The 20346-nt window shown below is 34.0% G+C and overlaps 1 protein-coding gene across 1 annotated transcript; it reads right to left on the reverse strand.

The window, feature by feature from the left end:
- Window positions 1–9047: 9047 nt before the first annotated feature.
- On the reverse strand, window positions 9048–15097 carry LOC133798676 (glyceraldehyde-3-phosphate dehydrogenase GAPCP2, chloroplastic-like). Its single transcript, XM_062237112.1, has 14 exons — window positions 14744–15097; window positions 13978–14072; window positions 13823–13890; window positions 13701–13739; window positions 13049–13149; window positions 11880–11992; window positions 11645–11744; window positions 11371–11517; window positions 10749–10809; window positions 10570–10667; window positions 10316–10458; window positions 10118–10201; window positions 9591–9680; window positions 9048–9489 (listed from the first exon to the last, which is right to left on the reverse strand). The coding sequence occupies exons 1-14, from the start codon at window positions 14846–14848 to the stop codon at window positions 9435–9437; spliced, it is 1299 nt and encodes a 432-aa protein (XP_062093096.1). The 5' UTR covers window positions 14849–15097; the 3' UTR covers window positions 9048–9434.
- Between the last annotated feature and the right edge of the window lie 5249 nt (window positions 15098–20346).

Raw genomic sequence — 20346 nt, forward strand, 5'->3', positions numbered from 1 at the left:
AGCAGCTTTGGACGGAGGGAAGAATTTGGACAAAAATTTCTGAGCTAGATCTTGCCAGGTGACAATAGAGTTTGGCTGCAGAGAGTTCAGCCAACTTTTAGCTCTGTCCCTTAGAGAAAATGGGAAGAGCCTAAGCTTGATTGCGTCATCACTCACCCCATTATATTTGAAGGTTCCACACAACTCCATAAAGTTGGACAAATGGGTGTGAGGATCTTCAGAGGGCAACCCATTGAATTGCACAGAGGACTGCACCATTTGTAAAATAGCAGGCTTGATTTCGAAGTTGTTGGCCTCTACAGCTGGTGGGCGTATACTATTTTGTACTCCCGTCAGCGTGGGTAGCACATAATCTCTCAGGCTCCTCTCAGCATTGGTCTGAGCCTGAACCCCTTGTACAACTCCTGGATTTAGAACATTCCTGCCATCCCCGTCATTCTGTGCCATCTTCACAGAATTCTGGGCCTCTCTCTTGTTCTTTCTGATTTGATTGCAAGACTTTTCAATCTCGGGATTGAGAGGAACAAGTGTGTCTTTTCCTTTTCTGCCACGCATATACCAAAATTCACCTGAGATAGACAAATTAAGCAACTGAACAGATTAGAAACAAGAGAAATTAAAATCAAATTAGAATAAAAATTAATTAGACTGATATTGATAATTATTTTCAGTCCCCGGCAACGGCGCCAAAAACTTGTTGCGGAATTTATAGCTATGCAAGTGCACTCAGTCGCAAACTCGTAATAAAATGGTAAAACCAAGTATCGTCCTCAAGGACTGATTTATCAATTACCAGTCAATTAATTTCTTGTTCTATTTGATGAATTGAAATTCTTGATTTTTATAAATACAGCAAAAGAAACTATAAATTGCATAAACAATAATTGAAAATTGAATAGAATAACAACTAATGGAAAAAAAGTTTTAATTTAATCACTGAGAAACAATTAGGATATTCAATCTCATCAACTATCCTCCCTATTATTCCCTAATGCAAAGTGTGAATTCTTCTTCTTTTGACCTAATTCAATTAACAAGTTGATAAAGCAGCCTATAATCATACTATGAATTATAAACTCAACCTAGATGACAATTTCCTATATTTCTATGGTAAATTGAACCACGCAGGTAGCATTATTCTCAATCAACTTAATAACAGTTACACAATTAATTCAGATACTTTCGTTCTAAATTAGAATTATGTCCAATATAACCACAGCATAATTAAATCTCACTTCTCAGATTTTGACTTAAAAACATATGTAAATGACTAAAGATGGCCAATCAATAATCAATTTAAAAGAACAGAATATATGGAATTGAAGAAGAGTGAAGAAGAAGAATATTAAAATTGCATTAGTTCATAACAGGGATTCAAGTGATTCAATTAAACATCTTAAACAGAAAAATTAGTTCATAATCATAATGCTAATCACAACAAAAATTAAAGATAACATCATGGAGAAGAAGAAAAACATGTAAAAATACTCTAGGTCTTCAGCCTTCAAAACCAGCATTCTCCACAATCCATACGTGTCTTCTTTCTTCTTTTTCGCCAAGTTAAAACCTAAGGTTTCAAATTTTAAAGAAGCAGGCAGCAGCTCTACATATACTATGACGCGGCCCGTGTCCAAATTCCTGGGCAAAAAGCCATTTCCATGCCGCGGCCCTCTGAAGCCATGCCGCAGCCCGCACCAACGAGTTCTGGGCAAAATGCCCATCTATGCCGCGACTCTCTATAGCTATGCCGTGGCCCGAAGATGTCCTCAAAAACAATGCTTCTATTTCTCCCCCTAGCCGCGGCTCCACTTTGCTCATGCCGTGGCTCTTAAGGAATTTCTCAATTCTTCAAGTTTTCATCCCAAAATTTCACCAACACTTCCAAATTGTGTTGAGAACCATTCTTTATCAAAATATGATGAAAAACTTGATTATTTCTTCCCTTTCTTTGACATTTTCTTCCACATGCTCAATTCTTCCTGATATTCACAAAAACAAACAAACAATGCATAAACCCGCACTAAATGAAAGAAAAACGAAATAAAAGACTACTAAAAACATCACCAAAACATAACAAAAACTAGACTCAACACCTATCTATGTACTCATTTAGACAATACTCCTTGTAGGTTCATTTATGACTTACGAGGAGCATGGAGAGAAGGTTGTGAATATAGACATAAGGGGTGGTAGCAAAATGACAACTTACATACTCTCACGATCCCCGAAAGACTTGCAATTAGATACAAGAATCAAGCAAGTGTGGTCGTATAGTAAGAAAGTATTACCACTAAACCAGAAGGGTGTCTATGTTTACAATCACTCTAGCATATAGTACAAAAGCATGATTTGGGACGTCCTACTGCATCCAATACGACATACTCATACAATCGACACTTCTCAATTGGTTGACCTCATCTTCAGTGCAATCAATAACAAAATAATAATTTCCTCGTCACCTAAGCCACTAAATGTGGTGTGCACTTTAACTCACATATCTCACTATGCATTTCAGCTGAACCAAAAGGAGTGTATTAGTGATTATTTTTACAACCATTATCTCCTAAATGTTATCACTCTTTCTTTATTTCCACTAAATTAACTAGAAAAAAAAAAAACACACAAGTCAAGTATTATTATTTTCTTTAAATATTGTGTAATATCCAACATTTTCATAATACAAATTTTTATTATAAATCAGAGTTTTAATGCATAAAGTGTACAAAGTTTACAAATTTAAGAAATACTAATGGAAAAATAGTATTTAAAATATGATTTTATATTGTTAATGAGATTAAAGAGAGAGAAACTTGAGTAGTCAAGTATTGGACCCAAATGTCATATAATTTCAATTGGGGATTTTTATAAAATTAAGAAAGTTTTGCTAAAGGGCTTAATTGAAAAAAAAAATAGTATTTTGGGTCCAAGTGTAAAAAAAATAATAAATAAATAAGGCTTCAGCCTTTCTTTTTACCCGAGCCCCTCTCTCTCTCTCTTCAGAAAAACTTTCTTCTCTCTCTCTCTCTCTTCAGAAAAACTTTCTTCTCTCTCTCTCTCTCTCTCTCTCTCTCTCTCGTGCGTGCGTCTGCCCGACCACCGAACATCCACCGGCGGTCACCGTTTATAGCCACGCGCCGGACCGTTGGATTCAGAGGCCTCCGAACTATCGACCACGCAGGAATCTAGAGCTCACTCGCCGATTAAACACCTCAACTGGTCGATTTAAGTTCGGCCACCCTGCGACTTCAAAGTTGTGATTCGGCCACCTCGGGCATCCGTTTGCCGATCCGTCACCACCATCGTGTTCCTCGTGTTGTGGGCTTCAAAACTCAATAACTTGTTCCTACATCTACCATAGTTGGGTGGTGGGCCCACCACGAGCCACCGCGATCCACCGTAGACCGACGGTCAAAACTTAGTATTAGAGGTTTCGAAGTATGTTTTGAGTTTCAGAAAATCACCATTTGACTTGTTGTGGAACCCGATCATTGTGGTATAATTTCTTTGACCTATATATTATGATTTAATTGTGATTGATTAGAGTAATTGTTATCATGTGTATTTATAGTATATAATTATATATTATTGATATATGGAATATTTTTCTGTAATTATACTGGCTGTCTGGGATTATATGTATTTTTGATACAGGATTTGATTTTGGGATTGTCCACTTTATAGTCGTTGTGTTGTCTAATTTTCTAGAAAATATTAAATATTAAATAAATTATAAAAAAAAATACATAATTAATTGATTTTCCATTAATATGAAAATTATTATGATTAATTAATTTTAATTATTATTGTTATTGTTTTGTTAAGTAAATCAAGAATACAGATTCATGTATATATATACATATGAAAAGTGTGATTTATAGTAAAACTATTATTTAACCTTTATTATTGTATATTAATATTTTTGTTAATATTTGAATATTAAAATAATATCAAATATTAGTTTCTTACAGTTATTGATATTTGTAAGACCAGTGAATTTTGGAGAAAGTATATTTATTATATCACTGGAATTGATATTATGACTAATTAATAATAATATAAATATTTATATTTATATTATTATCATTATCATTATATCGATTATTATAACTTTATGTTAAAATTATGATTTCTTTTATAAAATGACTAATTCAATATATATATTCATATATGTATTGTTATTGAAGTATTTTGTTATTAATATTGAAGTAAGTTTATTTATAGACGATAATTATTATTCTTGTTATTATTATCATAAGAGTACATTATCTTATGAGCAAGGTTTAAAGCATGGTTTTATATGAAGAGTTATTTGCATTACGTTGATAATAATTATTATTATCATTTATATAGTTTCTGGTATTGTTAATATACACTATCAATAGTGTATATTTACGATTTTGATAGAATTTAATAAATGATGTATCTTGAATAGGATTTGTATGGATTTGATTGATTGACTCTTGGTGAGCACTTTTAAAATAAGCTAAGGACCTAAGGTAAGTGAATCTCACCTTTTGTGCTTAAGTGTAAGATGCATGACTACATTGATTGTGTATATCTGATGAGTTAAGTATGGGATGATGATGATACATGTGATAAGTATGTGAAGAATGGTTATATGAATATCATGATAGTGTTGTGTGATATGAAATTGATGAATTTCATGATATGTGAAAGATGTCTTACTTGGTTAAGATTGATATGAATTATGTGCAAGTATGTGTTCTTATGTTGATGAATATGTAGATTACTGTTATGTTCATGATTTTGTTATATGTTATGATATATGAAACGTTTAAGTTTTTAGGCTGGAAACCTTAGACCTGAGCCATAGCTCTACGTTAAGGTATAACAACGTCACCAACCCAAAGCTTCATGTATTATGACTAAAGATGTTTTGAGTTATATGAGATGTGATGCAATGTCTTGATTGAATACCATCAACATGAATCATGAACATAAACATTGGCATTTCAGCATCAGCATGTATGCATGGCATGTACAGTTATGTGATACATTATTATGTGATATAAGACCATGCATATGAATATGAGAAAAGTTATGAAATGCTTTGAAAAGTCTTATGTAAAATTAAACATTTTAATGACCCAAGACTTAAGCAAAGTGATAATAAGATGTTTAAAAAGGGTGCCACTGTTTTGATGAAGCAATTAAGTAAGTTCAGCAAAGAAGACGGAGGTCTATAAGACTAATAGCGGCTGCCCACTAGTATGGGCTAGGTCAGAGTTGACCATTCAGACATGCTTGCCATGTTCCCGTCTTTCTCCTCCATATGTGTAATAAGTATGGCAGCTATGGCAACGATGAAATGAGTGTTATGATGAGCCTAGCTGTGATGATGGCTAGCCGGAGGAGAACCCATGAGATTCTATATGATATGTGTAACAAGCCCTGCAGGCATTAGCCGAATCAAACAGTGTGCACAAGTGATATTGGGCCCATAAAAAAAATGTGAAACTAAAAGAAAGATCATAAAAGTAAAGTTTGAAAGTGCATGAGCAATAAACAAAATGCATAAATATATAAGTCAGCATATTAGTATATGGGCACTTCAAACTCACGACATTCATGTGTATGTGTATGCATGAGATTTGCTTACTGAGCGTTAGCTCATTATGTTATTTTCCAACATTTTTCCAGGTGTGGCTTTAGCTGTTGAGCAACTTGTGGAGCACGGACTCAGTAGCAATGCAATAGTGGTTTAGAGTTTTCATATGGCTGCATTAAATTTAAAGTATTCATATGTGTAATAATTTATACTAATAAGTTTATATAAAAGTTTTAAATTTTTCTGTATTTCTTTGTATCATTTTATTTAAATTCATTTGGTCAAGTGTCTTACATACTCGTAAACCCTAGAATTACGAGTATGTGGCGGACGTACCCTACCTTAGGGTCGTCACATATTATCACACATAATTAGACGTATATTATGAAGTCATCCAATACTAGAAGAAAAATGACTTCAAACAAAAACCAAAGCATTGAAACTTAATAGAAAAAAAAATGTACAAACTAACACTAAAATATATGTTCTCGTTGCGTTGTACTTTAATTTTCTCACTTAACAAACCCTCAAAAGTTACTTACCAGAATGAAACTTCTTACATGGCTAATACATATACCAATATGCCTAATATTCATGCAAAATAAAAAGTACATGCAAAAATTAACTACTAAATTGTAATGCGGTGTGTCGTTCAATAATCCATACATTTAAAAAAAATTATTATTAATATTAAAAACTTTCCACCACATTATATTCATTTCTTATACCGCATAAAAAAAAACAGCTTCAGTTTTTGTTACGTTATTTTATTATACATTTGTGTAAGTCAATTATAATAGTTACTTAGTAGCAGTCAAATATTTACGTGTCCACAATCGTAAATAAGTCCCAACTCCTCTCTACAGTTTATTGGACCTAAAATTACGCTTCTACCCCCACTTATTTAAACTGTGTCAGCTAAAAAAACACAGCCGGTTATACAACCGGTTATACCAAGTAAAAATATTAAAAAGTCAACATTTTAACACCAATCTAAAATTGACACTTGGCAAAAATCTGGGCCCCACATGAAGGTCTCAGTCCTGTGAGGACGCCAGAATTCTCCTAATAAAAAATGATAATAAATAATAAAATATTTCTAGTTGAAGGGAGACGTCTTAATAAGAAATTTTCTCTAAAATAAGTTTGACAAATAAGGAGGAGAAATAAGACGTGAACAAGAAGAAAAGTTGAAGAAATAAAAAGTAAAAAGGATATTGACAACAATAATATCCAAATCTTTTCAAAAATTACATTTTAATACCCAAATCTTTTTTTGTGACAATAATACATTCCGTCCATAAAAAGCACCCAGTGTTAACGGCTAACTTGAGTGTAATCATTTTAATTATTGAAATATTATAAAAATTAATTTAAATCTTAAAAATTAAATAACATATATATTTTTAATTCAATTAAAAAATTATAAAAACATTTTCATGAATAAAAATTAATAATGAATAATTATAATACTCAATCTAAATTAATTAAATCTTAAATAAACCAAAACTAAAAAAAATAAAATTAATTTAGATTTTTGAAAGAAAAAACATGTTCTCACGAGTTCCTCCGCATTCCCATTCAACAAACATCACCATCCATATCTGAAATCCAAAATTGTTAAACATCATATTACAAACCAACATCATACAAAAACATCTTACGAACAAGTTCTTGGGTTATCTTCAACCCAACTCAGATTAAAACGAAAAAAATTGTTAAACATCACCACCAATATCCAAAATCCAAAATCAAAATCAAAATACATCAGCAAAAAAAAAAAGAAACTAAGCATCATTTTAAATCTAACAAAGAACAAGAGTGAATCAACCATTCACATTCATAAATCATAATCTAGAACAAAAAAACTCAAACCCAGATTCATAAACCATAAATCATTCATATTAAAAAGCAAAATACAAAATCAAGCCCAACCCAGCCCAGCCCTCCTCGACCCCATTTCCAACCCCAACCTTATATTCAAATTAAAACTGCCATTGAGTTCATATCCTTGAAACTCATATTCAGATCTACCCAGATCCAGCAGAAATGCACAACCCTCGTGATCTGTTGTCCTCAACCCCTAACGCCCAACCTCTCTGCCGTCCTCAACCCCTAACACTCAACTACTTCTTCGTCGTTCTCAGTCCCTAAGGACGACGTCCTGACCTCCCTTTCGTCGTCCAGATCTGAGCTACGTCTCGGGTGCCGTCGTAGTCTAAAACCACTCTTCTAAGCTCTGCCGAACTGAAGACGAGGGTGTTTTCGTCACCTTGAAGCCACTCCTCCAAGCTCCTTCGGTCTGCCTGCAACACATAAGAAGAAGAAGAAAGAGGCAGAACGTGATTTGTTTTTAATTTTGTACAAATATTTTATTTTAATCTTGAAAGTTTTGATAAAAAAAAAAACGTTTTTTAATAAATAGGATTCTATTTTTATTAAAATGTTTTTAAAATTATTTGTTAGTTTTATTAATGTTTTTTATCATTTTTATTAGTTAAAATTAACTTTTATAACATTTCAATAATTAAAATGACACCAACCAATATAATCATGTAAGCCGTTATCTGTAGGTACTAACGACTCTACATTTATACGTACGAAATGTATTATTATGGCAAGAAAAAAAAATTGGGTATTAAAGTATAATTTTTGAAAAAATTTGAGTATCATTTTCGTCAATATCTCAAACTAAAAATAGTGAAGTAAAAATAAATTTGTGATATTTAAAATTTTATATTAAATTATGAAAAATAATCTCCTAATTTAAATAAACTTAATTAAGACAATTTTTTTATACAAAAATATAAGAAACTCAATCCATAAAATTGATTTTTTTTAAAAAGTCATAAAATAGGTTCTTTTGATAAAAAATCCATATTTTTGTAAACTTAAAAAAAAAACTATAAAAGATGTAATTTCCTCAAAATATTACCTCCTTTAAAAAAAAATTACTTATCCAATGAATATTAAATGCTATTAAAATACTATTCTGTAAGAAGAAAGTTATTCAAAACTAAAAAGAAAAAACCTTTTTTATAAAAGAAAAACATCTAATTAGGTATATAGTGAGTATATTTACCCTCCAAAAATACATTTAGATGCATTATTTATAAACTATAAAGGACAAATATCAAATTAGTTTCTTTTTCTATAAAATTTCCTTTTGACATATTATTTTTTCTTTTATTTTTTATGTAAATGTATTGTATACAACTTTTTTTTTATTTTTAAATTATTCTGTTTTTCTTACTTTCTTTTTTTCTTTCTTAAAGAATTGCGTAATTTATTTTTAATAAAAATAGAGATGCCTTGGTAAACTTCAGGTGGCAATATAATATGCATTTAGATTGATTAAAGGTAATTTAATGGTTCAAGAAACAATTAACTGAACTTGAAAAAAATCAATAAATGGTATTCCTCCTGTTCAAATCACCATGACTGGCCAGCAATAGTAAATAAAAAAGGAATTAATGCCTTTTTTTAAGGTTGTTCAAAAAAACTTTATTAGGCCTATAATGTCAGGCTGCATCCACATTCAGATGTATTTGGTATTTAATACTTGCATTATTAAACATAGGAATGACACCATTTCTATCCATGTCAAAAGTTACTAGAAAGCAAAAGGAGAAGCAAAAGAAACCCTCCGCAATATGTATATCAATGGCATCCACTCCAATGAGACTATTATCAAAGCCCATTCATCTTGGAATTTTCATTATTTTCAAACTGAAGCATGCGAAGTTTTAAATCGCACCAAATGAGACAAGGAAAAACCTGAAACCCTATCAAAATATATTAACTACTCTCCCACCAAACTCGTAGCAAGAGTTCTAAAAAAATGTCATCGCAGCCACAACAATACTTAATAGTTGGCCGCCACCAACGCCATGTGCTCAATAAGGTCCAAAACTCGGTTGCTGGTAGAAAAATGCAAAATCATGATTTGTCACCCTCTACAAAACTCAGACTATAACACAGCACAAGAAAGTTGGAACTTGTAGTGTGAAAAGATTTTTACCTGTATCCCCACTCGTTATCGTACCATGAAACAAGCTTCATGAAGGAAGTGCTAAGCCCTATTCCAGCCTTGGCATCGAATATACTTGATCTGCAGTGAAGAGATGTCAAAGTATGATGAATCTTCACAAAATACACTTCAGCTTTTGATGAGATGAATTGACAAGAATGAAATGAAAGGATATAGAACCAAGAGAGGGAGATAGTTGATTGGCAAGACCACAAAATTAACCATTGGTAAGCAATTGAAGGCAAGTTGTACAAGGTCTTATGGTAAAGGTAAAGGATATGCTTAGAAAAATTACATCATCCAAATGTTAAAAAACAGATTTTAACAGATAACAGCATAACTACTATTAGTTTCATCAATATGATCTTGTTTTTTTCAATGGATTTTTCTGGGCCATTTAAAAAAACTAGTTAAGAGAATATTAGCAAGATGAAAACAGACTTCTTACGCATGACATTGCCAATAGTTCCATCAGTGTAATTAAAATGTATTAAAAATGCACATCAAAGAAATTATACCTTGTGTCACCAACAAAATCATTGGAGACTACGTCTTCATCTGTGTACCCAAGAATGCCTTTAAGTGGTCCCTCTGATGCATACCTATATCACCAATCACAAAAAAAAATTAAAAATAAGACAATTACACACTTAGACAAACACAAGAGAGGAATAAATGCAATGATTAGATACTTCACAAAGAATGCATGAACATACTTTATGGCTGCCTTGACATCTTCATAGGAAGCACTCTTCTCAAGTCGACAAGTTAGGTCCACCACCGAGACATTAGGAGTTGGAACACGGAAGGCCATTCCAGTAAGTTTTCCATTCAGTTCTGGGAGAACCTTTCCAACAGCCTATAGTTCCAAAATAAAAAATAATAAACATAATAATAAGAATAAGAATCAAACCATGACATAAAAACCAGCATTGTTTTTAGATTTCCCTATGAATTTAGATTTCACTACCTTTGCAGCACCAGTAGAACTAGGAATGATATTCTGTCCAGCTCCACGGCCTCCTCTCCAATCCTTCATTGATGGGCCATCAACAGTCTTCTGTGTGGCTGAACATTAGAAACAAGAGTCAAGTAACCAACTTGTAAACTAATCTCCTATGATAGAAACAAATAAAGTGAAAAACAAACCTGTAGTTGCATGAACAGTTGTCATTAAACCTTCAAGAATACCAAATTCCTCATGAATAACCTGTGTAAAGTAATAAGAAAATCACTGAATAACTAAACAGCATAATAGCTCAAACCAAAAGCACAAGGATATTTAACCAGATGCATTCATAAATTCAAAATCCAGTTTGAACAATTTCACTAATCATTTCAAAAAATGACAACTCAATTGTTACTTTTTAAAGAAATTTCTTATTCTTTTAGCTTGCTGTTTCCACACACACGCACACACCTTAGCAAGAGGAGCAAGACCAAAAGCGTATTAGCTAAAACCAAAAGCACAAGGAAATATAACCAGATGCATTCATAAATTCAAAATCAAGTTTGAACAATTTCACTAATCATTACAAAAATCACAGCTCATTGTTGCTTTATAAAGAAATTTCCCATACTTTTCATCTTGCTGTTTCTAGTAAGACTGTCAGTCTTTGGTTTTTCTTTTGGTCTCTCTACTCTTTGTAAATCAATTCTGTTTCTGTTTCTTCTACTCATCCAGAGCGTGCGCACACACACACACAAAGAAGAAGAAAAAACAACTACAACAAGAACCAAAACAAAACAATAAAAACAAGTAACAACCGACCTTAGCAAGAGGAGCAAGACAGTTGGTAGTACAGCTTGCATTTGAAACAATGTCCATGTTTGGCTTGTATGTCTGCTCATTTACTCCAACCACAAACATGGGAGCATCAGCTGATGGAGCTGATATAACTACTTTCTTGGCTCCACCCTACAAAGACAGAAAAGTTCAATGTTACAAAGAATTTCATGCAAATGTAAATGGATTTGTACGTGCATGGTGGGCTGTCACACATTTGACTGACTGAGACAGAACAAAATAAATTGCTAAAAGAAACCTTCTTATGTGCTGAAGCCTTGTCAATTGTTGTGAAAACACCGGAAGATTCAACAACATACTCAGCTCCATAATCACCCCAAGGAATCTCAGCAGGGTCCCTGATTAAAGGTTTAGATTTTACTTGTCAGCTCAATTTACAATAAGCTTTAAACAAAAAACACCCACATTTGCAAGTGTTATAAGCAAATAAAGAATATGTATACACTTTCATGCTAAGATCTGATGAAAATTACCTTTTGCTCACAACCTTAATCTGCTTCCCATTGATTTCTAAGGTTGAATCATCTACAACCTTAATGCTTCCTTTGAATAATCCATGAGTAGAGTCATATTTAAACATGTAGGCCTGGATAAAGAATAGAAAATATCATAACCATTTTCACATAATGGGATGACCTTAGAAGACAATTAGGAGTAACTGTTACTTAAGTTGAACTATTAGCAAAGGACATCAATTTAATAAAATACACTGAAAATACTCATTTCATTCAGATACATATAATTTCATGTAATATAAAGGTCATTCAAGGTAGCATCATAAGCCTATTAATGACCATGGTACATCACTACAGCTACTACTCGCCTCAGACCATAATCCAAAAAATGTGAGAAATTTTAAGGTGCCAATTTAACAAGCTGCCATGCTCTCAACTTGACATAAAAATAAGCTCACAATAAAATCCAAACTGCAAGCATTGCACACAACAAGCATAAGCATGATTCAAGTTAGATCTGAAAGAATAGAATCATTTTTTGATCAATAGATAATTGAGATAATTATATGCAACTAAATACTTGGTAACATTTATAGAGGGTTTAAGGTGATAAAAATAATTTCAAAGCAATTAATGATCAGGATTTAAGACATCTCTCACATTTAATACTATGAAGAGAAGATAGCGTAAAAGTGAATTACAAGTCCAGGAGACTAGATGATTTCTTAAGAGAACACACAATGAGCACCTCCATTCCTATGAGGTGATTACCAAAATTAAAAGCTACTGAAATAAAATGCAATTTAAACGTTCTTCCACATACTTTATAACACAGTTTGCCCTGACCATATTAAAGTAGAGCAGAATCATTTTAGCCACTTTAGACAAAAAAAAATCACCGCATTCAACAACATACTATTAACACAACAAGAAATCAAGCAAGCACGGCACAAAAACTTGACTTAAGTCATATCATTATGCATTATGAAGCAAACATCTAACAGGTTGTAAGAAAAGATATGTCAACCAAATATTATGCTCGATGCAGTCTTACAAACATAAGAAAACTTTTTTGCATCATCTGAGTAGTGCCATTTTAATTTATAAATTATAATGACTATTCATCAGCATAGCAACAACATTGGCAGCTGAAATCCATCAAGTTGCAGCTAGCTTGACATCCTTACCATGTATTTAGCATCAATAAAAGGATCATTCACTGCCACCACGTCAATATCATCCCTGAATATTGCTACTCGTAAAACCAATCTTCCAATCCGACCAAAACCTATATGAGCCAAGCATTGAAACAGTAAGGAATTAATCAACTTTACCATTCTTCTTTCAAAGAGAATAACTTGGCTCACAAAGTTCTTTAAACCCTGAGGTCCTTCATTTAGTAAAACACATATTAAATATAAATATATATATCTAGCATCCAAGAACAGCATTGATACATGAAGCTATACTCTTTTACATGTCAGAATATTAAACTCGCCCAAACTAAAAGGGATTAAAAAAGTGACATAAAAGAAACAGAATCCAAACTATAGACTACGAAAGCAACAAATAAACATAAATATATAAATGTAACACAGAAACTAAGTTGAATAAAAGTAAATAATTTTCCAGTATGAAAACACACATCAACTCTTGCAAGATTTTCAACTGTACCTTGACCTATTAAAACAAAAACTATTGAAGGCCAAAACTGATCAAACATTAACCAATGCACAAGAGTTTGCATCTCTAAAAAGAATGATAAAAACATTAACCACACCAAACAATGGAATGTACAATTAAGTCCTCATTTCAAACTAGGAGCTATGATGAACTTACCATTGATCCCAACCTTTGACTTTCCACCGGTCTTCAATTCTAAACAAAATAAATTATGAGTGAGCATCAAATATTAGAATTTCAAAATTCACACTACAATGTATGAAGTGTCTAGTCCTTACTCTGAACAGTTGGTGGCAATTCAGTGGCCGTTGCTTTAATGGGTTGGACTCTCTTGACATTGCATCCCCTGAACAATGTGTCGTCTTCTTGGGTCAATTATAAGAACAGAAAATATGCTTAAACCCATAAAAATTTATATGCTACGTTACTCAACTGTAAAACAGATGATCCGCTTGGAACAGCAGAGCCAAATACACTTGACTGAAATCTTGCAGGGTTTGGGCTGCGATTGAAACTAATGCACGATGTCTAAAAAACAGAAGGAAAATATTAACAATATATATTTATATGTACGAGTGTATATGTGTGTGAGATAAAAAGATCTTATAAAGTCAAAACAAATAAATGTTGAAAACATTAAATATGGAAATCAAGCAAACCCCAAATATAAACAAACTAATAAAAAGGTTTATCCAATACACTCACTCCGCAGAAAAGAACAAAAACATTTTAATGAGAGAAATTATACCAAATGCAAAATCTATGTGTTGAAAAAAGAAATTGATTGAAATTTACATGACCAAAGTACACTAAACGCCCATCGCAAGTCGCAACCAACAGCTTCAAAATCTTTTTTAGCTTAACAGTACAGACATGAGTTCTTTAAACATCAAACATTGTATATAATATATTTATAAACCCCGAACAAATTTAACAACAAAAAAACAAAAGAAAATAAAATGCGCTGGCGATAATCGAAAAAATAAACAAGTTTAAATCGTAAAATAGAGGAATAAATTCAAAAGAATGTGTAACCGAGATAGGTTTTTGAGGAAAATAAAAGAAAACTGCATACAAACTTATATACACACGTGAATATATATAAACAAGTTAAGCTCGACTAAGATTGATGATTGCTAAAAATGATCAAAGGGTTTAAGGGAGAGCTTAGCTAGAGATAGAGAGAAAGTGATGAAGACCTTAGGAGGAGGATTGGAGGAAGCAACAGGCGCAAAGATTTCAGGTCTAGACGCTTCAATCAGAGCAGCTCCGTTGGTAGATCTGAGCAGAGAAGAGAACGCCATTGTTGACTGTGTACAGAGCTTTCTCTTACTCTTTCTCTTTTCTCTTCTTCTTTCTCAACAACCCTAAATAACCAAAAAACTTCTGGCTTTATGCGCCTCTTGGAAACTGGCACAAGCCAGAAATGCAAATTTTATTGTATTTTATTTTTTTGTAATAATTAATTATTATTATTATTTTAAACGATCAAATAATTAAAAGTAATAATTAATTAATTAAAGAGTCGAGAGGAGCGGAGTTTCTTATGGATCTCTCTACTTATTCTCTGTAATGCGAACTGTAGCTATGAAACTCAGGCTGCTCCGCTCTTTGAAGGGCAATGATCTGCTGCATTACCATCTACGTTGTGCCTGGCATTTAAGCCGTTGACTCTTCGATCGCTAATTTCTACTGCTATCATGGGAGGAGCATAGAAGTTTATTATAGGTTAAAAGCAGGGGATAACAAAAAAAGTTTGGTCAGATGTACGTAGGTAGGTTTGTCGTGAGGTGGTGGGGTGAGATATGAAAGTGATTTGTTCACAGTGACCTCGAAGGCGACGTCGGACAGTCTGTGCCTTTTTCGGGTCTCTTTTGGGCTCTTTTTATTTTCATGTTTGTCAAACCGGTGTTATAATTAATAGACAATGAAAACTAAATAAACAATAATTAATATCAAATTATGTTCATGAATTTTCAAGATCAAACATTTTATTTAGGGCACTAATATAATAATATATGAACATCTAATTATCGCATTGATCTCTAATAATTATGTTGATTACACTTCTTTGATCTACACATATAGAGAAAATGAGAGCTTGGGAATAATGAACACTACTCTATCATTCTCTCTACACCATAGCCACACTCATTCTACCTTAATCATCAATCAAGAGCACAACCCTTTATATAAGGAATTATGAGTCAATTGGGCTTACATGCCCAATGTGAGAGAATTAGTTGTCTTGGCCCAATGGGCTGACCAAAAACGTTTTAGAGCGTGTCCATGGGCCCCGAGCATGTTAGTACGTTATGTCCATCCCATTATGGCCCGATGGTAATATCATGCAATACCGATTATTTAGTTATCATTACATGCTAATACCGACACTGTGTGAGCAACACTTAATTATGTTAGTCCATATAAAATATTATAACATTCTCCTACTTGGACTACATAATTACACCAATATGTGCTCACTAAGCAACAGTATCAATACACAGAAATCTCAAGAAACAATAATGTCTATAAACTAATTATGCACCATATTGTATCGACAGGACACAAATATAATACATAATGAGACATCTGAGATTCATAAAACATGATGATAACTACTGATCTGGATCCACTCGAACATAGCACCGAGACTAAGCTACTGGCTTGCATCAACAAGTGTGTACACACAACATCAAAGAGTTATCCAGAATATGCATATATTCAACAACCAATAGTGTAAGAATAGAGTGTTTAGAGAGAAAATGAGAAATTAGAGTGAAATTGAATGAATGAGCTCATCTCTGAAAGAGAGCTTTGGATCCTTTATTTATACTATCTGATGATTACAATAGCAAGAATTAACATAACAGAATTATAACAGAAAGAATCCTAATAGAATACTAACTAAAAGATAACCACTAAACTAACTCTAACACCCCCCTCAAGTTACACTTGGCTCTCTAAGTGTTAACTTGGTTCTAAACAATTCATACTGGGGTTGTGGTAGTGGTTTTGTTAGTATATCAGCAGTTTGATGAGCTGAGGAGATATGTCGAATGTCAAGTTGTTGGGCAAGAACTCTGTCCCGAATGAAGTGCAGATCAACCTCTATATGCTTGGTTCGTTGGTGAAATACAGGATTGGAGGCAAGAGAAGTGGCTCCAAGATTGTCGCACCACAGAACGGGACATGATGGAAGTTGAATACCAAGTTCTTGAAAGAGTGATTGAAGCCAAATTATCTTTGTTGTGGCAAGAGCAATGGCACGATATTCAGACTCGGTACTGGAACGAGCTACAACAGTTTGCTTGCGAGAGCTCCACATGATGAGATGACCTCCTAAGTATATGCAGTAACCTGAGGTAGATCTCCTGTCATCAAGTGAACCCGCCCAATCAGCATCAGTATAGGCGACAAGATGAAGAGACTCAGCTGGTTTGAAGTGGAGGCCATAATCGATGGTGCCAACCAAATAGCGAAGAAGACGCTTGCAGGCAAACCAATGCTCAGTTGTGGGAGCCTTGAGAAATTGCGAGAGTTTGTTGACAGCAAAAGCAATGTCGGGGCGAGTCAATGTGAGGTACTGAAGAGCTCCAATAACACTTCTATAGATTGTAGGATTTGCCAAGGGGTTGCCACTAGCAGCTGAAAGTTTGATGTGGGGACACATTGGTGTTGGTGTTGCGGCAGCTGTGGCCATATTTGTTTTGGTGAGAAGGTCAGCTGCATACTTAGCTTGTGTGAGATAAATTCCAGTTGAATTTCTAGTAACTTCAAAGCCCAGAAAGTAGTGCATAGATCCTCGATTCTTCAATGCAAAATGAAGATGCAGCTGGGATATGACTTGATTGATGAAGGCAGAGTCAGCCCTAGTTATGAGAATGTCATCGACATAGATAAGGATTAAAGTGAGTTTACCATTTTTCCTTGTGAAGAACAAGGATGTGTTAGCCTTTGAATTTTGAAAACCCCATTGTAGAAGAGAGTGTTTGAGCTTATCATACAATGCCCGAGGGGCTTGTTTCAAGCCATAAATGGCTTTGTTCAATTTGCAAACATGGTTAGGAAATTCAGAGCTTCGAAAACCAGCTGGTTGAGCCATAAAGACACACTCTTGTAAGTCCCCGTTGAGAAAGGCATTGTTGATGTCAACTTGCTGAATGGGCCAGTTATGAGAGACAGCCAAAGAGAAGATTACCCAAATTGTTGATGGCTTGACAACTGGACTAAAGGTTTCAAAGTAGTCACGGCCAGGGGTTTGTTGAAAACCTTTGGCAACCAGTCTGGCTTTGTAGCGATCAATGGAGCCATTAGGGGTGTTCATATAAACCGCAAACCGTGGTTTGGAACCAAACCGCACCGCACCAAACCGCCAAAAACCATAACCGGTGAAACCGTTTTTGATGGTTCGGTTTTAACCGGACCGCTCAACTTTAATGGTTTGGTCACGGTTTCTAATTTTTTAAAACCAATTAAATCGGACCGGACCGTGATTTTTTCTAAAAAAATAGTTTTTAGAAATGATGGTTCAAAGATTTGAACCCCTACACTTAAGTTAATATAAAATCTACCAAACCATCCAAGCCAACACAATTTAGTTGTTTAAGATATGTTTTTAGTAGTATTTAATACATGCACAAGTTTCCAAAACTAAAAAAAGAGAAATGTAAAGTCCCACATTGTTTAGAGAGTAAACATTTCTTTTTCCCACTTCTATAAAATGATTCAAAATACTTACACTCACAACAACAAAGAAAATAAGCTTCTTGTAGACTTTTATGGTCTTAAAATTAAAGCTAAAATTATTATTATTTAAATACAATTATTTAGTTAATTATTTTATAATAAAAAAAGTTTAAAATTTTAGTAATTTAGTTATATGGTTAAAACCAAACCAAACCGCACCAAACCGTTTATTTATGGTTTGGTTTGGTTTGGTTTTTTTATTTTAATGGTTTGGTTTGGTTTTTCATTTTGAAAAAACCGCATGAGCGGTTTGGTTTCAAAATTCTTCTAAACCGCACCAAACCAAACCATGTACACCCCTAGGAGCCATCAGAGTTGTACTTGATGCGGTAGACCCACTTGTTGTCTATGATTGTCATATCTGGTGTAAATGGAACAAGAGTCCAAATCTTGTTCTTGATGAGAGCTATGAATTCTTTTTGCATAGCATTGAGCCATAGAGGATCTTCAAGTGCAGCCTTGACTGATTTGGGCTCAAGACTAACGTTAGAGGTCACTGTTAGAGCCTTTGGCTTATAAATTCCAGCCTTGGCTCTAGTAGTCATGGGATGTAAATTGACAACAGGTGGTGGAGGAGCATTGGAGAGTTCAACCTGAATGTTAGCCACAGGAATAAATGGAGCTTCTGGTTCATTAGCTGCTACATGAGGTAATTGAGAGGCTGGAGCCGTGGTGCTGCTGTTTGAGTCTATAGCAGAAGTAGCTGGAGACTGAGGTACAGATGCCGCTGAGGAAGATGTTTCTTGGTCATGACATGTATTGTTTGAGGAGGGTACATTTAGTGGGGTGGGAGGTATGACAAAGGCCCCTTGTATTATTTGAGGTGGTGAAATTGGTATAGCTGGTTTGGTAGGGAATAAGATGTGATAGGGGAAACTGGTTTCATTGAACTTAACTGTTCGAGCTATGTATATTCGACCTGAGGGGTGTAAGCATCTGTAACCCTTGTGGCTAGGGCTGTACCCTATAAAGATGCAATGAGCTGTTCTGAAGGCAAGTTTATGGGTGTTGTATGGCCTTAAGAAAGGGTAACAGGAGCAGCCAAAAGTTTTCAAGAATGAATAATCAGGTTGTTTATGAAATAGTACCTCATATGGTGTTCTGAATTGTAACACAGGGGTGGGGAGTCTATTGATTGTATATGTGGCTGACATGAAGGCATCCCACCAATGTGAAAGTGGCATATTTGCTTGAGCAAGAAAAGAGAGTCCCATATCCACCACATGACGATGCTTTCTCTCGGCTCGCCCTTGTTGCTGATGTGTATGTGGACATGGATGTCTAAAATTGATTCCAAGAGGATCAAGTATAGATTTTAATGGTCGAAATTCACCTCCCCAATCTGATTGTACTACTTTAATTTTGGTATTGAATTGAAGCTCAACATATGCTTTAAACTGTCTAAAAATAAGGCTGACTTCAGATTTTACTTTTATAGGATAAATCCATGTAAACTTGGAAAAATCATCAATAAAGCTAACATAATACTTGAAACCTTCCATTGATTGATAAAAGGATGGCCCCCATACATCTGTGTGCACTAATTCAAACACTGAAGTAGATTTGGGTACAGAACTACTAAAATGCATACTATGCAATTTGCCATATTAACAAGCTTGGCAAAAAGGAAGGGAAGTACATTTAGCTTTAGACTGAATGCTAGACAGTACATTTTGTAATATGCGTGGTGAGGCATGACCAAGCCGATGATGCCAAATTTGAGCTTCAGTAAAGACACCATCTTTATTCTTTGTACAATTGAAAGCAGCTGGGTGGGGATATGAGCCTTTGTTGTGGTTGGGGAGTTGAGGTGCTCTAGCTTGTGAGAGATCCAGATGGTACAATCCATGCTTAAGAGAGCCCCGAAGAAGTACTTGGCCCGTAATCTTGTCCTTAATGAGACATGCATGAGAGTCAAAGAGTAAAATGATGTTATTATCTATGGTGAATTTAGAGATGCTCAATAAATTTTTAGCAATAGCAGGGGCAAGTAACACATCATTTAACATTAACTGTTTTTGAGGATTAGTAGTAGAAATGATATTGGATCCAA

Source organism: Humulus lupulus, chromosome 8 (assembly GCF_963169125.1).
Source record: "Humulus lupulus chromosome 8, drHumLupu1.1, whole genome shotgun sequence".
NCBI classification, from domain to species: domain Eukaryota; kingdom Viridiplantae; phylum Streptophyta; class Magnoliopsida; order Rosales; family Cannabaceae; genus Humulus; species Humulus lupulus.